General features: G+C 41.2%; 3 protein-coding genes across 4 annotated transcripts; 2 read left to right on the top strand and 1 right to left on the bottom strand.

The window, feature by feature from the left end:
* Positions 1-6: 6 nt before the first annotated feature.
* Positions 7-9,879, bottom strand: LOC135487887 (protein MMS22-like). 2 transcript variants are annotated; one of them, XM_064772075.1, is made up of 28 exons: positions 9,798-9,879; positions 9,466-9,605; positions 9,160-9,218; positions 8,870-8,945; positions 8,496-8,622; positions 8,135-8,219; positions 7,833-7,957; positions 7,217-7,522; positions 6,918-6,977; positions 6,636-6,758; positions 6,197-6,255; positions 5,975-6,034; positions 5,596-5,806; positions 5,167-5,339; positions 4,832-4,962; positions 4,542-4,682; positions 4,128-4,248; positions 3,848-3,922; positions 3,529-3,690; positions 3,214-3,337; positions 2,767-2,937; positions 2,345-2,467; positions 1,976-2,074; positions 1,637-1,681; positions 1,089-1,279; positions 790-924; positions 433-624; positions 7-159 (listed from the first exon to the last, which is right to left on the bottom strand). In XM_064772075.1, the coding sequence occupies exons 1-28, from the start codon at positions 9,825-9,827 to the stop codon at positions 93-95; spliced, it is 3,411 nt and encodes a 1,136-aa protein (XP_064628145.1). In that variant the 5' UTR covers positions 9,828-9,879; the 3' UTR covers positions 7-92. The 2 variants fall into 2 exon arrangements, with proteins under 2 accessions (XP_064628145.1, XP_064628144.1); XM_064772074.1 differs by having other exon boundaries at positions 7,217-7,528.
* A 239-nt stretch (positions 9,880-10,118) lies between these two features.
* Positions 10,119-16,421, top strand: LOC135487888 (pyridine nucleotide-disulfide oxidoreductase domain-containing protein 1-like). The gene is made up of 14 exons (XM_064772076.1): positions 10,119-10,206; positions 10,886-10,964; positions 11,131-11,201; positions 11,468-11,548; positions 11,809-11,928; positions 12,179-12,381; positions 12,653-12,825; positions 13,073-13,167; positions 13,532-13,640; positions 13,952-14,070; positions 14,421-14,543; positions 14,746-14,883; positions 15,251-15,323; positions 15,594-16,421. The coding sequence occupies exons 3-14, from the start codon at positions 11,142-11,144 to the stop codon at positions 15,767-15,769; spliced, it is 1,470 nt and encodes a 489-aa protein (XP_064628146.1). The 5' UTR covers positions 10,119-10,206; positions 10,886-10,964; positions 11,131-11,141; the 3' UTR covers positions 15,770-16,421.
* A 1,130-nt stretch (positions 16,422-17,551) lies between these two features.
* Positions 17,552-20,611, top strand: LOC135488353 (transient receptor potential cation channel subfamily V member 3-like). Its single transcript, XM_064772930.1, has 2 exons — positions 17,552-17,711; positions 18,305-20,611. Exon 2 carries the CDS (start codon positions 18,420-18,422, stop codon positions 20,412-20,414), a length of 1,995 nt encoding a protein of 664 aa, XP_064629000.1. The 5' UTR covers positions 17,552-17,711; positions 18,305-18,419; the 3' UTR covers positions 20,415-20,611.
* Positions 20,612-21,590: the final 979 nt, after the last annotated feature.

Below are 21,590 nucleotides of genomic sequence, written 5' to 3' on the forward strand. Positions count from 1 at the left end.
TTTGATTCCATTCAATTGAAAATACTCTTGAAGCACTATCAGGTCCATGTCCCTAGTTCGATTTTTAGCACAGTCAGTGTCACAGACAAATCTCACAGAAGCTTCACTTCTTCTAGTCCCTGTTCGCCAAGGTTCCTCAGCAGGTGTATGTAGGATTGCCTGCAAGGCAAATAGGGAAGCTTAATGTAGGCATGCAGGCGAGATTGGGTGAAGTAAGGATGGTGTGATGACATCCAACTGTTGTACTGTACACTTGTATGTACTGTACACTTATATGTACTGTACACTTGGCGTTTTTGTGTACCTGTACTGTGGTAGTATGAGAAAACTGGCAGTGAGTTGCATGTACTGCTTGTACTTAACATGGTCATGCAATAAAAAATGCCCACATGCACAGAAAATCATGAGTTGTAACGCAGCCATTAATCTTACCTTAATTGGCTGTCCGCGCCCACTCCCCTCTTTAGTTCACTGGCCTTGACCTCGGCAGTAAGAGCCTTGATGATAGGGATCAGGATGTCGGAACTTGACGACGATAACTGCTCCATAACACGGAATATCCTGATTTGAAAGCCTTTGATGTACGTCTTGAAGAAGTTGAGTGCAATCTCTGAATAGGATTGTCTGCAAGTTGAAATCAGCAAACATTGACAATGTACTTTAGGAAACTTACGGCCTCCAAGGCAACAGGCACTGCTGTTAACTTTGAACATTTCTCTTACTACTGGGCCAGTCTGTTTCTGATTTATTTCTCAGAACTCAGAATCTTAGAAAAGTATTCAGGCCTACCTCAAGTTTTCATCCAAGCCTCTGTTTGCAGCCTCTAAGACAGAGGACAGGATTTTCCTGGCCTGATGTGCTAATAAATAGTCATCACACAACAGGGAGAAGTCCATGAGAGATGGGAGAAGTACTGTCCCAGTCCTGAAAGTATGAGTGACAACAGTTACTTCAACAGTTACTTTCTTACAATTGCTGGTACCTCGTTTTGTAATTGGTCATGTAGGTACGAATGTATTTGCCCTGTCAATAATTCAGTTGAATTCTTATTTGCGTGTACCAGCAACAAAAAGGACAGTCGTACTTACTTAGCAGTCTGTTTTGGTGACAAGTTCCTTTGAACGACTTCCTGGCAGAAGTTGAGACCAAGACCAGCATTGCTCGGTGCTTGCGCTCCCTTCAGCGGCATGAAGTTGGAGACGACAATATCCACAACATCCATCTGAAGCTGGCCTGCTTCATCAGTTGGGGTGCGGGTCAAGCTTGCCTTCAGTGAACTCTGTCATGAAAGTTGAATTGACGAACAAATGAGTTAGCTAAACTGACCAGATTATGCCTCAGACATCTTGTGTGTTGAAAAGTACATGTAATGTACATATTATCCTTATGAAATTCTTGCAGGCCTTTTTTTCTTTACTTTGTGAATAAAGATCAAAGTGCAAACTTAGATGGTACATTTATGAAAATGATCCTTTAGATAATAATACTTAACTGCATCTTCCATAGATGCATAACATGAGATTGTATATTTTTGCATCTACATGTACTCTTTCACATAAATAACTTCAAGTACAACAACACTGATAGGGCCTGCTGCACTAAACAGCAAGTTTCACATTTATACATTTGTACCTACCACAATAGGATGGACAGCTGTAGCCACAGACGAGGAGGAAGATTTCTGAAAAGATGAGCTATCTTCATTTCACTACCACACTATCATCTGAGGCTTATGGCATAAAATAATGGCTTCAAACAAATTGAGATCAGACTCACGACTTGACTACCTCTGTTGAACACTTGGCACTTATTAATCACAATAGCTGTTGAGCAGTTGCCCCCAAGAGGAAACAAGAGCAACTTGTACAGCATTATGTTCACTTGTATAGTCTTTATGTTCACTTGTATAGTCTTATGTTCACTTGTACTTGTATAGCCCATTTGTATAGCCCTATGTTCTATACAATATGCTTACCAGATTAAACCTCTGCAGATACTGGCAAACAATATTCTTCATCTGTCTCTGAAGATAAGCGTCTCTCCTGTAGTCAAGTTTGGATAAGCCTGAGATGAACTGGAAGGAAAAATGACAACAGGTTTGAGAGATCTTGGACAAGGCACTTTGCTCATTGGATAAGGTGTCTCAGACAAGGACAGGGAGATGAAACAGCAATGACTCTCCCAGGAGTCTAACCCAAGACCTTATGATTAGGAGCTCGGCGACCTAACAACTAGGCCAGTGATCTTCCTGTCGACAATTCCAAGTACTAACCCAGAAACAGGTCACTGTAAAGGGTACAGGAAAAGCACAGAGATACCAAATGAGTAAAGGATATGTACTTACCAGGGGTAGATATTCTCTAAGTGCAGGCAACATGACTTGATTGATGGGTTTCTTTAGGTCAAATAGGACTTGGGGCAAAATGAGGCATTCAAATAGTTTAGGCAGTACACAATCCTGCTTTGACTGGAACAGAAAAATAGATACTAAATGTTTTGCGCCCAGAAAAGGAGCGATTTAGATTACTGCGACCAACACCCATTGCCGGATCTCCCGCAAATGAGCAATTATGATTGCAGATACCTGTGATGGAGCCATGACGTGACGTGAAATGTGACGTCAACATGACATCGAATTGAGGCCTAGCGGATGATTGCAGGTCACTACCACAGCAGATATTCACCACAAACTAGTGACTGGTCCCTTGCAGGTAAACTGCGACTTGGATTAACAAAGCACCAAATGAGCAGACCAAGAATACCAACCTTAACGTAGATCAAACCAGGACACCACTTCACAATATGTCCACATATGTTGAAGATCTTCTTCATGACATCAGCTCTCTTTTCCCCACGAAGGGACCCAAGGATGACATTCGTCACACCAGTGAAGTATGCAGTCTTCTGCTCACGATATTTCAGCTTGTCCAGCAAACCCTGAAAATAAAGACATGATAACTTGGTGAGGACAATGAAACCAGTAGCATTGGATTGCCGGGAGCTATCCTTAACAACATCTGCTGAATTGCCTAGAAAAGCAGGTTAAGCAGGTTGAATAACTGTGCGAAGCAGGACTGAAAACTGGTATTCTCTTCACATCTGTCACGGAAAGTAGTTTGTATCATTGCAGTTTCGAGCAGACTCCCAATGACTCAGACTACTGCAGCTGGAGGATTTTTCAACGAACTAAAGGTGCAAGGACAACCTTCTTACCTCAAGTTTTAGGTATCCACTGCCAATATCTTTGAAAAAGTTGAGCACACATTCAATCGGATTGAGTTCTACGTCTGCAGCAGCTGGGAGGAGATGCTTCATCGAATGATGTTGGAGAATCAATCTAAAGAAAACCGCAATATTAACATGAACATTTCTGCATAGGTATTCTCACCGACTGGTACACTTCATAGCCTCTTCAGATTTGAACCATTTTGTATCTGTCTTGGTCCTATTACGAGGTAGACCAGCAATTTTCCCAAGCTACTTGGCTGCTGAAATATTACGTTCAAGAAGCCCTCATACTTTTCTTACCGTGTTAATGTCCTAAGTTGTTCGCCCCCATCAGAAGGTACAAGCAGGCAACATCTTAGCCAAGCTTGGACGAGGCATACTTCCAGGTTGGGTACTGTTCTCTTCAACTGGTCCATCACTGGCACACTCGCAACCATATGACACAGGTATCGACAACTGATGCTGGAAAATAATGTGAAAAGAAATAGGAACGAGACTAGTGCTGGAATCTTGTCCGAAGGGTAGTGTATGAAATTCTTTTTCACTAAAAGTGTTTTTCCTTGCTTTTTACATCTTGTGTTAAATTCAATAGGAAATTTGAAGAGGAAATACATCTTACCTTGGACACACATTCTCATTTGTAGCGAAGTACATGAATTGAGTCGAAGTTTGCACCTTTCCTGCGGCTGTGTTTCTAAAAACAAAACAATGTCACATGTTCAGTTGAGGAGTTAGTTTTTGATTAGCAAATTGTTTGGGAAATTTGATATATTATTTAACTTTGTCCACGATAATACCAAAACCCATCTGCTAGTATCAAGATCAGTACATGTAAATGAAAATGGGCTAAACTAAACTTATAGATTTGCTATGAACCAGCACGGCACCAAATTACTTACACTGAGAGTGAGAGGTTGCCGAAACTAGCAGCGATATCTGCCAGGTGGTCTGGTGGTGTTCCAGTCGTGGCATGCTGTTTGATGAAGGGATAAACTTCTTGCCAGAGAATCCTGGAAATTTCTGCTATGAGAAAAGGGCACTAGAATAAAATAACTTCTGGGAGTCTACGAGCAGTGGGTTAAAAACAGACTGAGAAATATTTTGTGAGAAGAAAGGTACATTAGAGTAAAGGCCCTCCAGGACCCTAAGTCACTGTCTTCGGGCGGTTGCACCTCCGTCAGGGGTGACACCAAGCCTGGGTGGAACTGTTCGCAGAGACAAGGTACATGCAGATAGCCATAGAGATAGGCTGGTGTTGATATATAGCCCATTATAAGAACCAGCGGGGAAAGCTTCTAGTCTCTTCCACTCACCTTGACCTGTATAAGGGTCCATTTGAACACGCGCGTCAGCCGGGTCTTTGGTGAAGAGATCTACTAACGTCTGCAGGCTGACCAGTAGATACCGCAGCTCACTTTCAGACGACTTCTTTAAGATTTCCGAAAATCCTGGACCTAAAAGTCAACAAAAACATTTCTAAATGACAGTAATTTATGTGATAGCAAGAGAAATCTAATGAAATTATCATCTGATATGGTTTGATAAAGGCCAGTCTTCACCCGTTGGTCATGGGAAGGTGGTTGGAAGGAATATGGTTACTCACTGATGAGATACTTGGCAACATGTCCGGGCTGACATGATTCTAACACCTCCTGTATTCCATCAAAGTACGTTGTGAGAAGCGACCAGTATTGAGGGTGCTGGGATGGATCATGAACAGTCTCAGTAAAACCCCTGAAATATGCAATGTAAGTGTCTAAAAGAAGTGTCTTTGAATATACATGTAGATAAACGGTAATGAACACCATATGGATTACATCCCTCATATTACTGAGATATTTCAAAAAATGATGCCTCAATTGATGCCCTGAGATGACATAGTTCATCCTTCAACTGTCCAACTGGAAATGCAAAAAAAGCCAAAATGCTACAACTTACTTTGTGATATGCTGGAATAGTTTACCAACGTACTCCAGGAGTGGTGTACACAAGAATCCAAGCTCCTGCCCTGACAGGATCATGGTGAGCACTGCGCGGAGAATGCCTGTCTGCCGCTTTGTGTCCAACTTCTCCAGTGACAACATTCGACAGAAGTCAGAAAACTTGCTGGACTGAAATGAAAATAAGAAGCATTATTGATCACCTGAAGCCAAATAGACCAAAAATCATCCTGAGGTCAGGCAACCAGGAGTATCATTCCTTGTCAGAGGCATGTTTTTGCATTCAACTCTTTCAGAATGAATACCATCAAGGAAAAAGACAAATAGGTGGCAGAAACATAGAAGATCTGACTATAACTGTCTCAATGGTAGACAAGGTTGCTGGACAAGCTGGAGGAAATTCCACATAGTGACCATTCAAACTCACCACATCTTCAAAATCTTTGATGAAAGCCAATGTCAGGAACAGACTTGAGAAGTTGAGCAACCCCAGTTCTGTCAGTTCATTCAAACGGCGCACATGGAACTTGGAGAAGACTCTAACTTTCAATTGTTTCCATCCAGAAAGGTCTTGGCTGTTTGCAAGATGCTTGACAAGAACTCTCATGAACAAATCGTAACTTGTTTCCGAATCTTTGCTGTCGAGAAAATACTATAATGTTAGAGAGGGTCATATCCAAATCATCAAACTAGGCAACAGATCGAAATAAGTTTCATTCAAAATCACTGGATGTCAATTAAGCGTGGTGGCACCGTAGAAGAACTTACATATCATTTTTGTATACTGTGTACTGTAACATACTTACAATATGAGTGGACTCTTAGTACGGCCTTTAATCTTATCTAACCAAATGCGTGGGCTTTGACTGAAAAAATAATGATACTGATGTAAATAGTAGCAATTATTTATTAAGGAAATCTTTATTTGATTACTATGTCACTAAGATGCAAACAAGGTTTTCGAAGTACTTGAGAAAAGTGCTTTGAAAATTTTTTTAAAGAACATTTTTGGTCATTCATTTCCCTACCTGTCGTTGGTAAAAGACAGACCCCTCATTCCTAACGTAGGCACATAACAGGTGTCATTCTGAAAACACGACAGGCAACATAATAATATTTGAGAGTGTAAAGCACTTTGAGAAAGTAGATAGTTACAGTGAAAAGTGTTTTAAAAGAACTCACTATTCTGACAGGCGGAGATAGAGAATTGTACTTTTACTTTGCATGGACCCAATAAGTTACTACCATAGCTAATTCTTTCTTCAATTTTCAAGACTTTCAAGTTCACAAAATAGACACACAGATATCAATCAGATAGAGAAAAACACAAGCAAAATCATACATCATTTCCAGGAGAAAATATACATATAAAAAATCCCAGTCATGCTTTGCATAGGACAGGTACAGTACTGGGCTTGTGTGTTCTTGCATAAAAAGAAATGCAGCGATATTCTCTAAATGTCTTACCAAGTGTTTGTACATGTACAAATCCCATAAATCTATAGCAATGTTTAAGTGTGGTCCCAAGGCTTCTGAAATCTTTAGCAGGCACTTCAGGTAGCACCGCAGAGCAACTTCTGGTGTTTCTGGCTGAAATCAGAATAGAAATCATGTGATTATTGAAATTCAGTACCGACTCGGTAGCAAATGATATGAAAAGTACAAGTAAATTCGAACAAAGTTTAGGGAGGTTTGCTCCATGAACCTGGTATTGATGGTGGGCTCAACGTTTAGAATGAATTTGATTACCTTGGACAATGTCTTCTTCAGAAGCTCCGACACAAGAAAGTAACAGCCTCCACCTTTTTTCTGAAAGTAAGGAACAGAATTATTAATGGCCATGCTGTCCATTGCGCAAAAACACACTGAATAACAATATAAACATTGCCGATGTCTACACAGATGTACAACTAGGCCTACTATAAATACCAAGTTTCAGCAAATTTGCATACACCATGTGGCTATTTTTGAGGCTATTGTCAAAGACCTCCAGGCTGCCCTTCCTTAGGCACTCGGGTACTGAGCATAGGTGACTGTACTGTCCTTACCTTGGCACCATCTTCTGCTACAGGCTCCATCATGGTCAAATGAGTAAGCATCCACCATGAGAAGCCTATTGGATTCTTGCACTCAAACATGGGAGGCAGTAGGAACTTGTCACAGTCTATTTCATCTTGGTTGGTGGGGTTAGCCTGTCCCTGCTGTAGCACTTGGTACACCTGTAACAGGCTCACCCAGAATGAGTCGCACCTGTCGTCTTGCTTGTATTTGGAATCAACAAGACGGTGTAGATATAGCCAAGTGTCCTTGGCATGCTCGCAGGGGAAGAAGCTACTCTTTAGATAGTCTGTGAACTGTAACTTGAATCAAAAGATAAAAGTATGAAAATGAGAGCCATTTTAAGCCAGGCCTTATAAATAACTGACTGAGAGTGAGGATCAATACTGATTGAGACAAAAACCTACTTATGTCCTTTCCAGTCAGCAAGCCAATTTGATATCATGATTTTTTTGTACGTCACCAGTGCACATTTTTTAAGTGTAGTTGTAGGCCAGCTGAGAGAGATTTCATCGTTAAGATATGATGAAATATCATGCCTAGATTCTCACTGAAGAGAGTGCCTGCCCCCCCCCCTCCAACCTCAAGGAGAGACAAAATACTTACACCATGGAATTTGTCAATTGCTACTTGGACCATGTTCCAGAGAAGTAACTGAGTAACTTGAACTGAGATACTGTTATAAATCACATCCTCCTGCCGTGGGCTTTGTAGCAATACAAAGTGTGACTCTGAAAGGAATATGTGAGGTCTGATTAGAAGGTTTGCAAAAAGTGTTCCATTCTGCCTTACATCCATGTCTATGTCTGGTATGGTATGCATGAAATCAATCCCAAAATCAAGCGTCACAAGTTTCATTGTCCATGTAATCAAGGTTGATTTGAAGGCAATAACTGTGATTAGCCTACCTGAAAGAATCTTCTCTAATTCATTAAATATGTCCAACATGGCAGTGTAGACATTGAGGTGCAGGTGATACATGGTGAAACATGCCTAAAACAAATAGAAAATAGTTAAAGAATCAGATAATTGGCGGGCAAGAATCTAAAGCGGTCCAGTGGATCCCGAGAGCCCTGACTTGGACCTAAGGGAAAAGGAATCACAACCAAAAGCTGACTCCAGCCAATATAGTGTGGGAAAAATCGGGAGTCCAGGTATAAATGTAACAGATGTAACCATGCCACAAACCTTCATTACACAGTACAGAAGTAGACCACATCACTTTATCAGGTATCTGTATTTACTACTAGCCAAGTTACTGAAACTTACATTTTTCTCACAATTTCCACAGGGTATCAAGTGCCTTGCTAGATCTGACATAGGTCCAACATGGAGCAATAAACTTCTCAGCTGGATCATAAGTTTTTCAACACCGGTGTCCGAGAAACTGGTTGAGCTGGAATAGGAAAGGATGACACTTTTACTCATAAAAATAATGAAAAAGCACTTTCAAATAGCACTTCAGGGCCCAAGATTTTAAAAACTACATGTTTTTGTAGATAGTAGGAATGTATAACGTGGCAATGGATAAGGTAAATGGCATTCAGGGCAATCAATATAAGTTTAATCTAGAAATCATATTGACCACTTAGTATGACAACAAAACGAAATTTCCTCCTGATTTTAAGAGTAAAAAACTTTACCTCGTTTTAAGAAACCATCTCAGAAAGGCAAAGAATGTCTTCATGTGCTTCTCACAGGTGTCTATTTCTCTTTCACCTGAAATATTCAATAATGTTACCAAGTTATAATCTTATTTTGTGTATAGGCCTACCCATTAAGCTGTGGTTTCTACGAGCTATTACGTCCCAATAATTTGTCTTCACTTGTGGTTTGTGTTAAGAAGTCTTAGAAAGTTACTATCTTTGTTTCATCCTTTAAGAGGAATGATACAAACATAAAAATCTAGAAGGCCTACTTAAACATTTCTTACCACCAGTGAAGTTTCCAATCCTTAATTTACACAATCTTTCCACCTTGCTGATTTCCTGCCTGGAATAGTGGACAAAGATCAAGAGTATTATCAATTAAAAGATATAGCCATGCAGTAGAGAAAAAAAACAACAATTATGACAGTCTGCTCTCGAGAAAAGACAACTTTTAGACGCAACACCAATTTAGAGATCAAAGGAATAATCTCTGCAGAAATTCTGCTCTACCCTAATTTTAAAGGTAGCTGCAGTCAAAGAATTTTAGTATTTGTTTTATCATAAATGAAGAACGAACTGACACGCCTGACCTTGCAAAGCAAAAGAGTTTGTCTCCATAGTTGATAAAGATATCTGCTGTAACGAAGGTGTGGCCAAACAGTTCACAACAACCAGACATGGACCACTCTTCATCTATTTTATCTGATGACATTTTCTTTCTATGATGAAGCTGAAAATAAAGAAATCTAAACTAAAGACGACAGCATTTTTGATGGGAGGTTTTTTTTATTTATGTCAACAAGTTGTTACCGGTACAGTAGCAGTAGGCCTAGGCCCTATAATTAATAAAGAATAACTTTATTTAGGAAAGGGGACCACAAATAGAAACCATTAAACAAACAATTGTCCCTCGTGCACATACTAAAACACATGTGAGAGACCCCATCCACATTACAAGGGTAGACTCATGAAAATAGGTCCATTGGTTTTGTTGGATATGTGGATGTGGATGTCTTTTTGGGTCACCCTGTGCCGGCGAGGCAAAAAATTTCAAATGCTACCAACAACTCTACTGATCAAGCAATTTAATTTTCTAGCATGTTCGAATGTTGCAATAAAAAATGCAGACAAGGTAAACACGTTTAAACTAAGTTTAATCAAATTGTCAGTTGGTTTTTGGAGCGTTTTGTTGTTAGGAAATCTTCGGCAAATCTTACATAGTTCTAAATTTACCGCTCTACAGTGGCGCCAGTATCCAGTCGTTTCGCTCCCTAATCTATCGTTTTGCTCCAAACCCAAAGTTAAATGAGTCGTCTACAGTGTGACATTGGGCAAGTCATTTGACTACCTATTTATTGGTTACATGGCACTGCCCGAAATGGGTTGGAATAGGCTACTGAGTTAATTTACTTACGTCCGACAATAATCCATTGACGTGTACCTGGTTGCCATTTGTGTGTAAAACAGTTGGTCTATCTATTCTCGGACGAAACTTGGTCCCTCACAAACTTTGGTCGATTTCGGAGAGAACATTTCCATCTCGGAGGGGAGGGGAGGGGTGGTGAGGCAAATGCCACACTTACTTTACTTTCCTCTTCTGACTTCTTGATGATGGCTATAAGCTTAGATATAAAGTTAAGGTTGTGACCATGTCTCAGGCCGTGAAGTAGATAGGACGGGAGGGAGAGGACGGGTTAGGGGGAGGGGGAGGGGCAGGGGAGGGGTGGTGAGGCAAATTCCACACTTACTTTACTTTCCTCTTCTGACTTCTTGATGTTGGCTGTAAGCTTAAGGTTGTGACTATGTCTCAGGCCGTGAAGTAGATAGGACTGCTTGCCTCGTTGCTTCTTCTCATTGTCCGCGAAAAAGATAATTCCAAATGTATAAATGATTGGTGTCTCAGGTCCTGTGAGAAGGAGGGGGCAGCCAGTAAAATCACGGGTGGGAATTGCGAAGGGATGGTGTCGAGTATCACCACAACAACGTTGATATGATTTCTCGTCATTTCAGCGTGCATGACTTGGGACATCCAGTGAGGCAGCAAAAAGTAGCGACGGTACAGCTAGAAGTAGCAACAACTCGCAAAAAGGTATGCTTGTGTGACTGACTGGTGACCGAGTTGGCAAAGACATGTGGCACACTGTCACAAGCTCTGCAGATTCTATAAACGGTGATCAAGATTGACCTCTCAATCATTGCCGCGGATTGTTTTGCATGTTTTGATATCAATTAAAGGCTGTACGATCTTTTTACAGGATATTTGAAAATGGACTTCAAGTATGTTGTGGTTGGCGGTGGCATTGCTGGAGTCACTTGTGTGGAAACGGTAAGTATAAGTATGCATCTCTTGCTTCCTTTACAATTAGCTTCAACTGTCAATAATCTGTGTAATTAAAGACATTTTTAAGTCAATTCAATGTCTACTGAGCACCTTACAGACTAAATCTTTTGTTGCAAAAGCCGGAGTAGACAAAACCTGCAAAAGGTAACTTTGGTTTGCCTCTGATTACCGGTATGTCAATGTTCCATAGCAATCTGATCTGATGTCAATGTTCGTTACCAGTCTCTGATGTAGTTTTCCTTTCTTTTCAGTTGTCTCTTTTTTGCCAAGAGGAGAGTATCTTACTCATTTCGGCCTCACCATTGGTTAAGGCAGTCATGAACTTCAGGCAGGTGGGTTGATTCACCTTGAAAACTTGTGATTGTTGTGCAACTCTTTAGGAGCCACAGTGAAGTTGTGGCTAGGACTCTCAGCTAGCAACCAAGACGTCTCTGGTTTGAACCCCACAGTCGGCGTGAGGCTTTAGGCTGGTCTTCTTCCCTCATCCAGGTGTATAAATGGGTACCAGTCCGAAGTACTCGGGTTAAAGCACTGTATGGAACAAATCTCAAGCACATATAATTCATATCAACTTCGTTGTGTCTGTTTTCAGGTTTCTAAAACCTTGGAAGAATTCGATGTTCAGGAACAGCCCTTGACCTACTTAGAGGCTCACTGTCCAAATGTGAAAGTTGTTCACGCAGCTGTGGTGAATTTAGACCCTGAACAGAATGTAAGTTAATCGATATATGATTTCTGGTATTGAGATCAGACCAAGTATATAGCGACATAAAAAGATTTGTTTTCATGGAGATACTAGTCTTGCATTGCATCATTACTTTGGTCCTCTACAAAATTGTGTTCAGAAATTTCTCTTTTTTCTATGGCCTACCAGCCAGTAATCAATTTACCATCTGAATGACTTCTAGATCTAGTAGTCGTTCAAATGGCTAAATCAATCCTGTAAACCATTTCGATTCCAGAAGGTTACTACAAATGATGGTGTGAGTTACACATACAAGAAGCTATGCCTCTGCTGTGGTGCGAAACCAAAGGTCATCGCTAAAGATAACCCATACGTCCTTGGTATTAGAGATACAGAGAGTATTGAGGAGTTCCAGAAGAAGTTAGTGGATGCAAGAAGAGTTGTGGTTGTTGGCAATGGAGGAATTGCTACCGAAATTGTGTAAGTTTTAAGTGGGAGGCTGGCCTAACAGTTACAGTACTTTTAAGTGTTGATCACTCAATGTACCGGTACACTCGTGTTCATGCAGTTCAAACGAAATTGCAGAAGATGTAGATTTAAACATAATCTGCTGAGTGCTTGTATGTGTAGTATTGGTACACTCTGATTAAAGAAAAATGATTAAAGCAGACATTTTGCTCTTGAGCAACTACTCGCTAGTTTAACTAATACACAGTCAAGTTCATTTCAAAACTCCTTTTCATATTTCCAGCTATGAGATTGAAGGTTATGAAGTCATCTGGGCCATCAAAGATCCGTCGATCAGCTCCACATTCGTTGACCCTGGAGCTGCTGAATTCTTCGTGCCACATCTCTCGATGGAGAAAGATCCAGAGAAGAAACCAGTCAAGAGAGTCAAATATACCACGGTTGAAAAGGAAGTCGGTAGGTTTTGTTGATGAAAAAAGTGCATATCTACCTAATTGGAAATGTTAAAAATCAGTGACAAATTTAGCATTTTCACAAACGGCTTAGGCTTTTAAAGTGGGAAATGTATCTCGCTTAGCCAGCAGCTCTCGCCCTCCCAATGCCCGAATAATTGATGATAAAGAGTTACTGAACTAAGATTGTGAAGATACAATATTGCAGTTGTTGTCAAAGTCGTAAACCATTTCTGTTTCTATTATTTCAGCCGTAACATCACCGGCTGGATTGAGCGGGGATACACTAGGAGGTGCTCTTGGGCCTGATTGGTCTAATGGCTTACTAATGACTGGGAAAAAACGGGTCAGTTCTCAGAATGAAAGAAGGGGGTCTTCTGATGAGACTAATTTTGGCACAGATCAAAGATGGCTCCCTGTCATGCCAAACCGCCCCATCCCCTTTATTAGTCTGCCTATTGCAGGAGAAAGTTTGAAATTAATCGTGAAATGCGATAATTTAAAAATATGTTTTTAAAATTGACAATGAATGACGGGGCCTGGTCAACCTTTTTCTCAGGGCCTCTACTGCATTTGTCCCTGAATTTTTAGATAAAAGTTAACGAAAAAGAAAGGTGTGCTGTGCATTCATTACTAAGATAAAGCAGTAGTAATCCAGGTGTGATCTGATTTTTCTGATCTACAGGTAGTTCAACTCTTTTATTTTCCAGGGCATGAAAAACATTCATGTTGAATACAATGTTGAGGTCAAGAAGATTATGCTGAAGGAAGAATTCTTGAAGGCTGGGTTAACAGCAACTGGTATCGATCAGCGAACGGGTAAGCAAAGGTAACCAACCTGTGGCTGTGCAGCAATAACACATAAGGCTTGGTGTACATACCTTTAAAGTTCACATTGTAGTGCGTAATGTGTCAGTTTGCACATGTCACACAAGACAAGATTAAAGGGACTCTATAAGTAGCATCCAGATTAATCAGATAAAGTTGCACAATGTTGCCAATAGGGGTCTCTTCCATTTCACAGTTCATCGAAACCATTCTCTCTTGAAAAAGATATGTATCTCATGCTGAATCAAAGACAACCCAGTCTTCTAACATTCTGTTCTCTTTCTCATTGCTTCTTTTAACAGATGATGCGTCCTGGCCTGTCTACTTAGAACTTACAAATGAAAAGATATATGGTTGTGACATCGTAGTGAGTGCTACAGGAGTCGTGCCTAATACCGGGATCTGTCATAAAGGAGGTTTGGTGTGTATTCTAGCCCAAACCGATATAAGAATTGGTGGTGACTTTTTTTCTACTTGGTTTTACTCCACTCGGTTGTATACTTTAAAACCTCGAATACAAGGAATGAGGCTCCGCCCAAAATCATTGCAATGGTTTGAATGGGGATGGGCCAATAGGCCAGGTGTTATTCTTTTATCAATGGCATGGGACAATGGAGTTGCATGTGTTATAATCTTGCTCTGATATTAGCTGACATTGACAGCGAAACGAAATCAACATCACTGGTTATAGTAGGTCCAATTCTTCTAACAAAAAGAGACCCTATTGTGTCGTTTCTTTAGAATTTGACATCGATGTATTTGTGTTTTCAGTTTGAACTAGCTGACGATGGTGGCATGAAGGTCAATGACAACATGTGTACGAATATAAAGGACGTTTACGCTGCTGGTGACATGTGTACGGCAAATTGGGAACCTGCTCCTCATTGGCTGCAGGTGAGAACAATTACAATACGATTATACAGGTTGTTCCAAAAAAATAGAAATCAAGAAAGCATCACAAAGGGAACATCACAATGTCCCCAATGACCCAATTTTTTGCTGGGTGAAAGCACTGCAGTCGCCCCCATAAACGAGAGCTTGGTAGCTATGCCGTTCTAGTGGCCTGGATGAATCATACATTCCCATTTTATTTCAGATGCGATTATGGACACAAGCACGCCAAATGGGACACTATGTAGCCAAGTGTATGGTCGCTAACTTAAATGAGGAAGAAATCTCCCCCGACATATGCTTTGAATTGTTTTCTCATGTTACCAAGTTCTTTGGTTATAAGGTAAGACATTGAGACAATTTAGTCAGTGTGACCCTTTGTAAACCTCCAACTGCAGATCTTGTACTATTTTGATTGAACAAAAGAAATGTCCTCTTATTGTGAAGGCTATTCCTAGAGAATGTCTATGAATTGATAGATTGTGCTATTGTCCTTGACGGAGGCCTTGAATGTAGTAGCATTGCAGCAACCAAAGAATAGATAGATGTGACATTGTCTTCAACTGCGAAAAACATCATGCTTCTCTCTCTCATCAAGTCCTAAAGAATACTTTGCCTCCAGTTTGATACCAGTGTCACTCTCCCTGGTTTTTGAGAGTTCTGTAGTGATGATATTTTTGGGTCATATCATTTTGTTGTTGTCATTTCAGGTGGTGCTACTTGGTAAATTCAATGCCCAGGGCTACGGAAAGGAATATGAAATATTACTGAGAATGACAAAAGGTAAGTTGGGTGTTCAGGCAAAGTCTGTAGAATTATGTCACCGTCAAGTGTTTTGAAAACAAAGATAAGTGTAAAGTCCAAAGTATGATGATATACAACACTAAAACATGGTCAAGCATCCCCACACTGGTCCTACATGTACATGTACTTTACTGTTGAATGGAGCCCAAATGCCTTGTAGGGGTATTTCAATGTTACCTGCATTGCCCCTTTCCGTGGACAAAAGCCTGGAGCAAGTTTCTGCCTCATCATTGTTTATTCAAATTGCAGGTGTTGAGTTCATTAAGGTCATCATGAAGGATGGGAGGATGTGTGGTGCTATTCTTATCGGAGACACGGACTTAGAGGAAACGTTTGAAAACCTCATTCTCAATCAGATGGACTTGAGTGCCTTCGGTGAGGAACTGTTAGACCCTAATATAGACATTGGGGATTACTTTGACTGATGGACTTGGAGACAATTGAAAACCTTATATAGACATTGAGGATTACTTTGACTGATGGACTTGGAGACAATTGAAAACCTTAAATAGACATTGAGGATTACTTTGACTGATGGACTTGGAGACAATTGAAAACCTTAAATAGACATTGAGGATTACTTTGACTGATGGACTTGGAGACAATTGAAAACCTTATATAGACATTGAGGATTATTTTGACTGATGGACTTGGAGACAATTGAAAACCTTATATAGACATTGAGGATTACTTTGACTGATGGACTTGGAGACAATTGAAAACCTTATATAGACATTGAGGATTACTTTGACTGATGGACTTGGAGACAATTGAAAACCTTAAATAGACATTGAGGATTACTTTGACTGATGGACTTGGAGACAATTGAAAACCTTAAATAGACATTGAGGATTACTTTGACTGATGGACTTGGAGACAATTGAAAACCTTATATAGACATTGAGGATTACTTTGACTGATGGACTTGGAGACAATTGAAAACCTTATATAGACATTGAGGATTACTTTGACTGATGGACTTGGAGACAATTGAAAACCTTATATAGACATTGAGGATTACTTTGACTGATGGACTTGGAGACAATTGAAAACCTTGAACATTTTGAAAAACATTTAATAAAGTACAATATAATGAACTCTTGCATTATTATCTTTTTTGCGTGCTGCCATGAATGAGTCACCTTCTTTCAGTCAAGTTTTCTTGCCTTATATCATCAACTGAAGTATTTGTTATCCGAATAGTGCAGTAGTACAACTGAGAATAAAGGCTTGATGCATGAGAATGGGTAATCATTCTGAACCATCAGAGTTAAGCACTCCGTTACCTCCCCTCATACGGTGTAACAGAGTCCGGGTCGGTGGAGCGGAGCCAAGACTCAAGGGTCAAGATGCTGAATAATTGGCTTGGGTGATATGAATAAAGACTAGCAAATGCTTTTACTCCGGTTTTGTACAGGAAGGCCTAGTGTAAATGTACATGGAGATTTAGATAAAAGCATTTGCTAGTCTTTATTCATATCACCCAATGTCTCAACTATTTCTACATCACCTCAGCTTCTTGTGGTTGTGAAAATCATGGTGAATTGGCCATTAGAAACAACTTCATGAGACACTCATACAACATGGCATGATAGAAAAGTTCAGTTAGGTTCGTCCCGTTTTAATTGCGCAAGTCATATCATGCCCAAAGTATAAACAGTCTCTTGATGTATATCTAATCCATTTAGTAGCAATTAGGGACAGTTTTTAATGAAGGCTGCCTACACCATATAAACTATATAGGGAGTGTCACAACAGTTTCTGCTAATGGACGTCATTAAAATGACACAACATGAGCATTATTTTCATCGCTTTGAGTGTAAGTCAACATCAATGAGTCCCCAGGGCTGTTTTAAACATCCACAGTTGGAACTTTATGAAATGGCATATCTCTCAAGAGCAGGAATTAGTTCATCGCGAGTTAGCCTTATTGGGTCACTGGGGACGCTTGTTGGTTACGGGCTTCGCCATGAATGCCCATCAATCGGAATGAACACACGAGAATGGACTGTCCCAATGGACCTAGCGACCATGAATTAGCTCTTCCATCTGTTAACGATAATGATGACATCCCTGTAGATAAATTGACAAACATCAAGCACCATAATGCTGCTCCTGGTAATTAATTCATAACTCAATGAAAAGGAGGAGAGCGGTCAGACCATCACTATGATAAAGCCATTATAGATTAGCGCGAAGACCGGTGATTGATCCTATGTGGGAATGTCCCTGGTTTGCGTCATATGTTTATTGTGTTACAGAAGATCGGTCGGATGTGTCGCTGAACAACGCATCTAGAGGAAGACGGAGTATCTGAAAAAAAGGACGATTGGGTCTGCGTCATTATTGGTGCTCGATATATTATCGGTAAGTGAACCTCATTGATTCCCACCAAGCTCAATTAAATAATCACGGTGTATCACCATTTTTGCATGGTCTCTGGTATCAAGTTGGAGTGCGAACTTCTTTAGCACAATCTTCGTCAATTTCCCTTTTGCAATGGACATCCCGCGGACCCCGCTCTTCCAGGCGCGGACGCAGTACTGTAGTGGATTCGGTCTTTCGCAGGCAAAATTATCAATCCCAGGCAGCTGGTCACAAATTCGCCTCTGAAATTTAATGTGCCTACCATTAATCAATGGGAACAACAGTTGTATGAAACGGATGAAGTCAACTTGTGAGAGTGGTCAATGTGCCGTTTTCAAACTGATTTATTAAATCTTCTGTTGGCGCAGACTTTGATTGTGTGGCTAATTTCTGTAAAGGACGATGTCAAAACCATGCCTAATAAGTTTCCAAACTGATTTACAAACTATTTTGTTGCAGCATAGTTGGACTGTGTATGGGCTGATATCTGTTTAGGGGATGTCACAATCACGCCTACCGAATCGGGAATCTACCAATCTTTTTACCGACGATAACGATCACTGAGTTTTAATGTATTTTTCCTTTCTTTGCAGGCATTGCTGAGTGAGTGGAAGGCCATCCAGTAATTGTCGCAGCCAACGCGGCCGAACTCGCAGGATCGATTTAATCTGATGAACACTAAGTTTTGTGACTGGAATATATCGCAAAATGTCGTTGAACAAGATTGTTCCCAACGAACGCGGCGAGGACAGTGACTTAGCCATTAACCTGAAAGCGATAAAGGTCGCAACCGGGAATATCGCGAGAAAGGCTAAGGTGGCATGTGATTTAGCTAATAAAAAGAATGCCTTGGGGGAGATAGTAGACGGTACGTATGCTGGCATGGAATACGGAGACTTCGAGTTCTGGTTTGACATTATCCGCACGGACGACGCGAAGGCAGCAAGGGAGGTGTTGGATGGTTGTGACGAGAGCGAAATGACTGTCCTCATGAACGCGCCATTTGTCTACGATGATTTGGACCACGGGCATTTTGGTTTGTCCTTCAAGGAGAGATCGAGTCTTATTCTGTTCCACAAGCCCACAAGCATCGCTGTCATCAACAGGAGTAGAAAGGTGTTGAAATTGATGACCGAAAATGGCGTCCTTCATATGTCTCGCGACACTGGTGGGAACAACATCTTTCACGTCATGGCGACTGTCGCTCATACGTTTCCCGAGCACGAGGATGAGATTTCAGAAATGTACACTGATCTAGTGAGGCAAATCGACAGTCTAACGATCATAAAACATCTACTCTCCCAGGAAAATAAAGATGGGTTTCGCCCGCTCGAGCTGGCAGCGCATTACGATGTCTACGCCCTCATGATTGAAATATTCGAAACGGAAGGCGTCTACAAGTTTAGCACGTACGGTCTGACGCCTGTCCCGCTTGTCCGGTACGATGTTACCGAGTATGAGTCCTGGAACGGAGGGCGACGCCGCAAATCTCCTCTCAGGTCCTTGGTCTACCTGACGCAGCCTAACATGCGGAAAGCCAGCTGTGACAGGCTCTTCAGGTACCCTTTGATTGAGATGTGGGTCAACAAGAAGTTCCGCAACTATCTCTGGATGATCATCATCTGGTTCCTCCTGCGGACCATCTTCCTTGGCAGCTTTCTCGACTCGGGTTTCGAGAAGCACATCTTCTACAAGAAGGAACATATCCTGGATGAGACCTGCCCAAACAAATCATCTGTAGTCATGAAAATCCTTTCGCAAGGTTCTCGGACGTCGGACTCGGGATTCAGTCTCTGGTACTTCATAGTTTACGCGCTCGCTGTCCTTGGGGTGGACGTCCTGGAGATATTCGCGCTGTTCACATTCAGGAGGACACCGAAACAGGGAAACGCGCTGAGGTTCTGGACACGCTGTTCCTTCACCTTCTACACGAGAGTGTCAGTTGGCGTGGCCTGTTTTGTCGGCCTCATGGATGTCTTCGTCATCAACTTCGGACTCAAATACATATCGAACGACGTCGCAGAAGGAATCACAATCGTCGCAACCACCGCGTACATCTTCGCCGTCATGGCTTTGGTGTGGTCACACCTCTTCTTCCTTCAACTCGTACCAAAGATCGGTCATTTCTTGATCGGCTTCCAGTGGATGTTACTAGCCTTCATTAGCTTTCTCGTCGTGTTTCTCTACATCTTTGGCTCCCTCAGCATCGCATTCAACAAACTCTACTACCTGTCTTGTATAGATCAGGGTTTCGCTGATTTCGGAACATCACTTTATTCAACATTTTTGGTCATGTTGAATATGAAAAACTTCTTGGTCTTTGAGCCGGACGTTGCGATTCTTCACGCTGTCTTTGTCTTCATCATTGCGCTGCTCCTTCTGAATTTCTTGATTGCTATTTTGACGGACACCCAGGCCACCGTCACCAAGCACATCGCGACGATCGAGTCCGTACAGGTCTTGGATATGGTTCTGACCTTGGAGGACAGATTCGGATGGTTCTACAATCTGGTTTGGAAAAGGGAGGCGCAATTTGTCTTTACGTTAAAGGAGACCATCATCAGGGGCGATGGTGGGTCCTTCGTAAATCCATGCATAGCTATTTGCGCTTCGCTCAGGAGCAAAATCATGCGAACCAACGATGAAAGTAGGCCAACTATCGTTCGCAAGCAAGAAAATACTGGAGAGACTGAGGTATGTTAAGGGCCGCCGTTCGGATTCATTGTATCCTCAGGCGGTTAGAAATAAACAATGCCGTAGTGCAGTTATTATGCACCCAAATTCGATGAAACTTGGCATATATAGAATTGTGTAATCTACACATCACGGCATTGTTGAAAGTCATATTCAGGGCGTTTGTATTTTTTTGATTAAAATTCAATTTTCAATTTTGTGAACGACCGGAGGGACAATCTATTAATGAGACTCTATGCTGCTAAGCGAAATGCAAGTATGATTCTTTTGTGCCGGTGTAAGAGGTAGTTATGTCACCTGAAGAAAATGACTTTGGAGCAACATAATCTTATTTATCTTGAGAAGAAGTTACTCATATATACTTATTGTATGATGATGTAATCGTACAGATAATCATGTAATCGTACAGATAATCATGTAATCGTACATATAATCATTATACACGTCTTGGGCGGATAGAGATGAAACTGTGGGATTGAAGGAAAACCGAATAAAGCCACAACACAATTTGTGGCATCCATCAACCTGAGAATTCGATGCTGTCATGGAACACTATAAAGACAAAGGATGACCCACCAACATTACCCCTGTAATGTTCACCAACATTACCCCTGTAATGAACAAGGAGTGGCGGCTACCTTCTCAAAGCCACGAAAATATACCTATCAGAAATATTTGCATGAGCTACTTTAGATAAAAAGTTGTATCTTTACATTGTCTGCACGCTTATTGAATTCAATAAAATTATCGTCGTGGTCAAATATTGGTTTTGTATTTCATTTGGGAACTATGGTGACCGCTGGTGGGTGTAGGTTCGGTCATCAGTCTTACTTGGCGAAAGAAGTAAAGTAATTGGTGCCATTGGTGTATGAAGAGAGGACGAAATCCAACAAATAATGAGATAAGACATCCTGGCTCCCTGTCGCTAAACTCCTATGCAGTCCATTTCATCATCCTGATTGTCTTTCCTCGAGCATTGTCGAGTGACGAGACGAGGGGGGTCCACTGCGTCCGGGGTGTACCCGTGGCTTGGATAGCTAGTATACCAGTCACAATAACCCGTCTTGAGAGGTCAAAGACCGTGGGCCAAGATGGAGGTGAGGATTTGTCTATCAGATGGACTTTTTGAGGTGTGGTTGTGCCAGTCTGTATCTTGAGGGACCGTAGCTTGAACCGAGGTAGGGA

This window comes from Lineus longissimus, chromosome 5, assembly GCF_910592395.1.
Source record: "Lineus longissimus chromosome 5, tnLinLong1.2, whole genome shotgun sequence".
Classification (NCBI taxonomy): Eukaryota; Metazoa; Nemertea; class Pilidiophora; order Heteronemertea; family Lineidae; genus Lineus; species Lineus longissimus.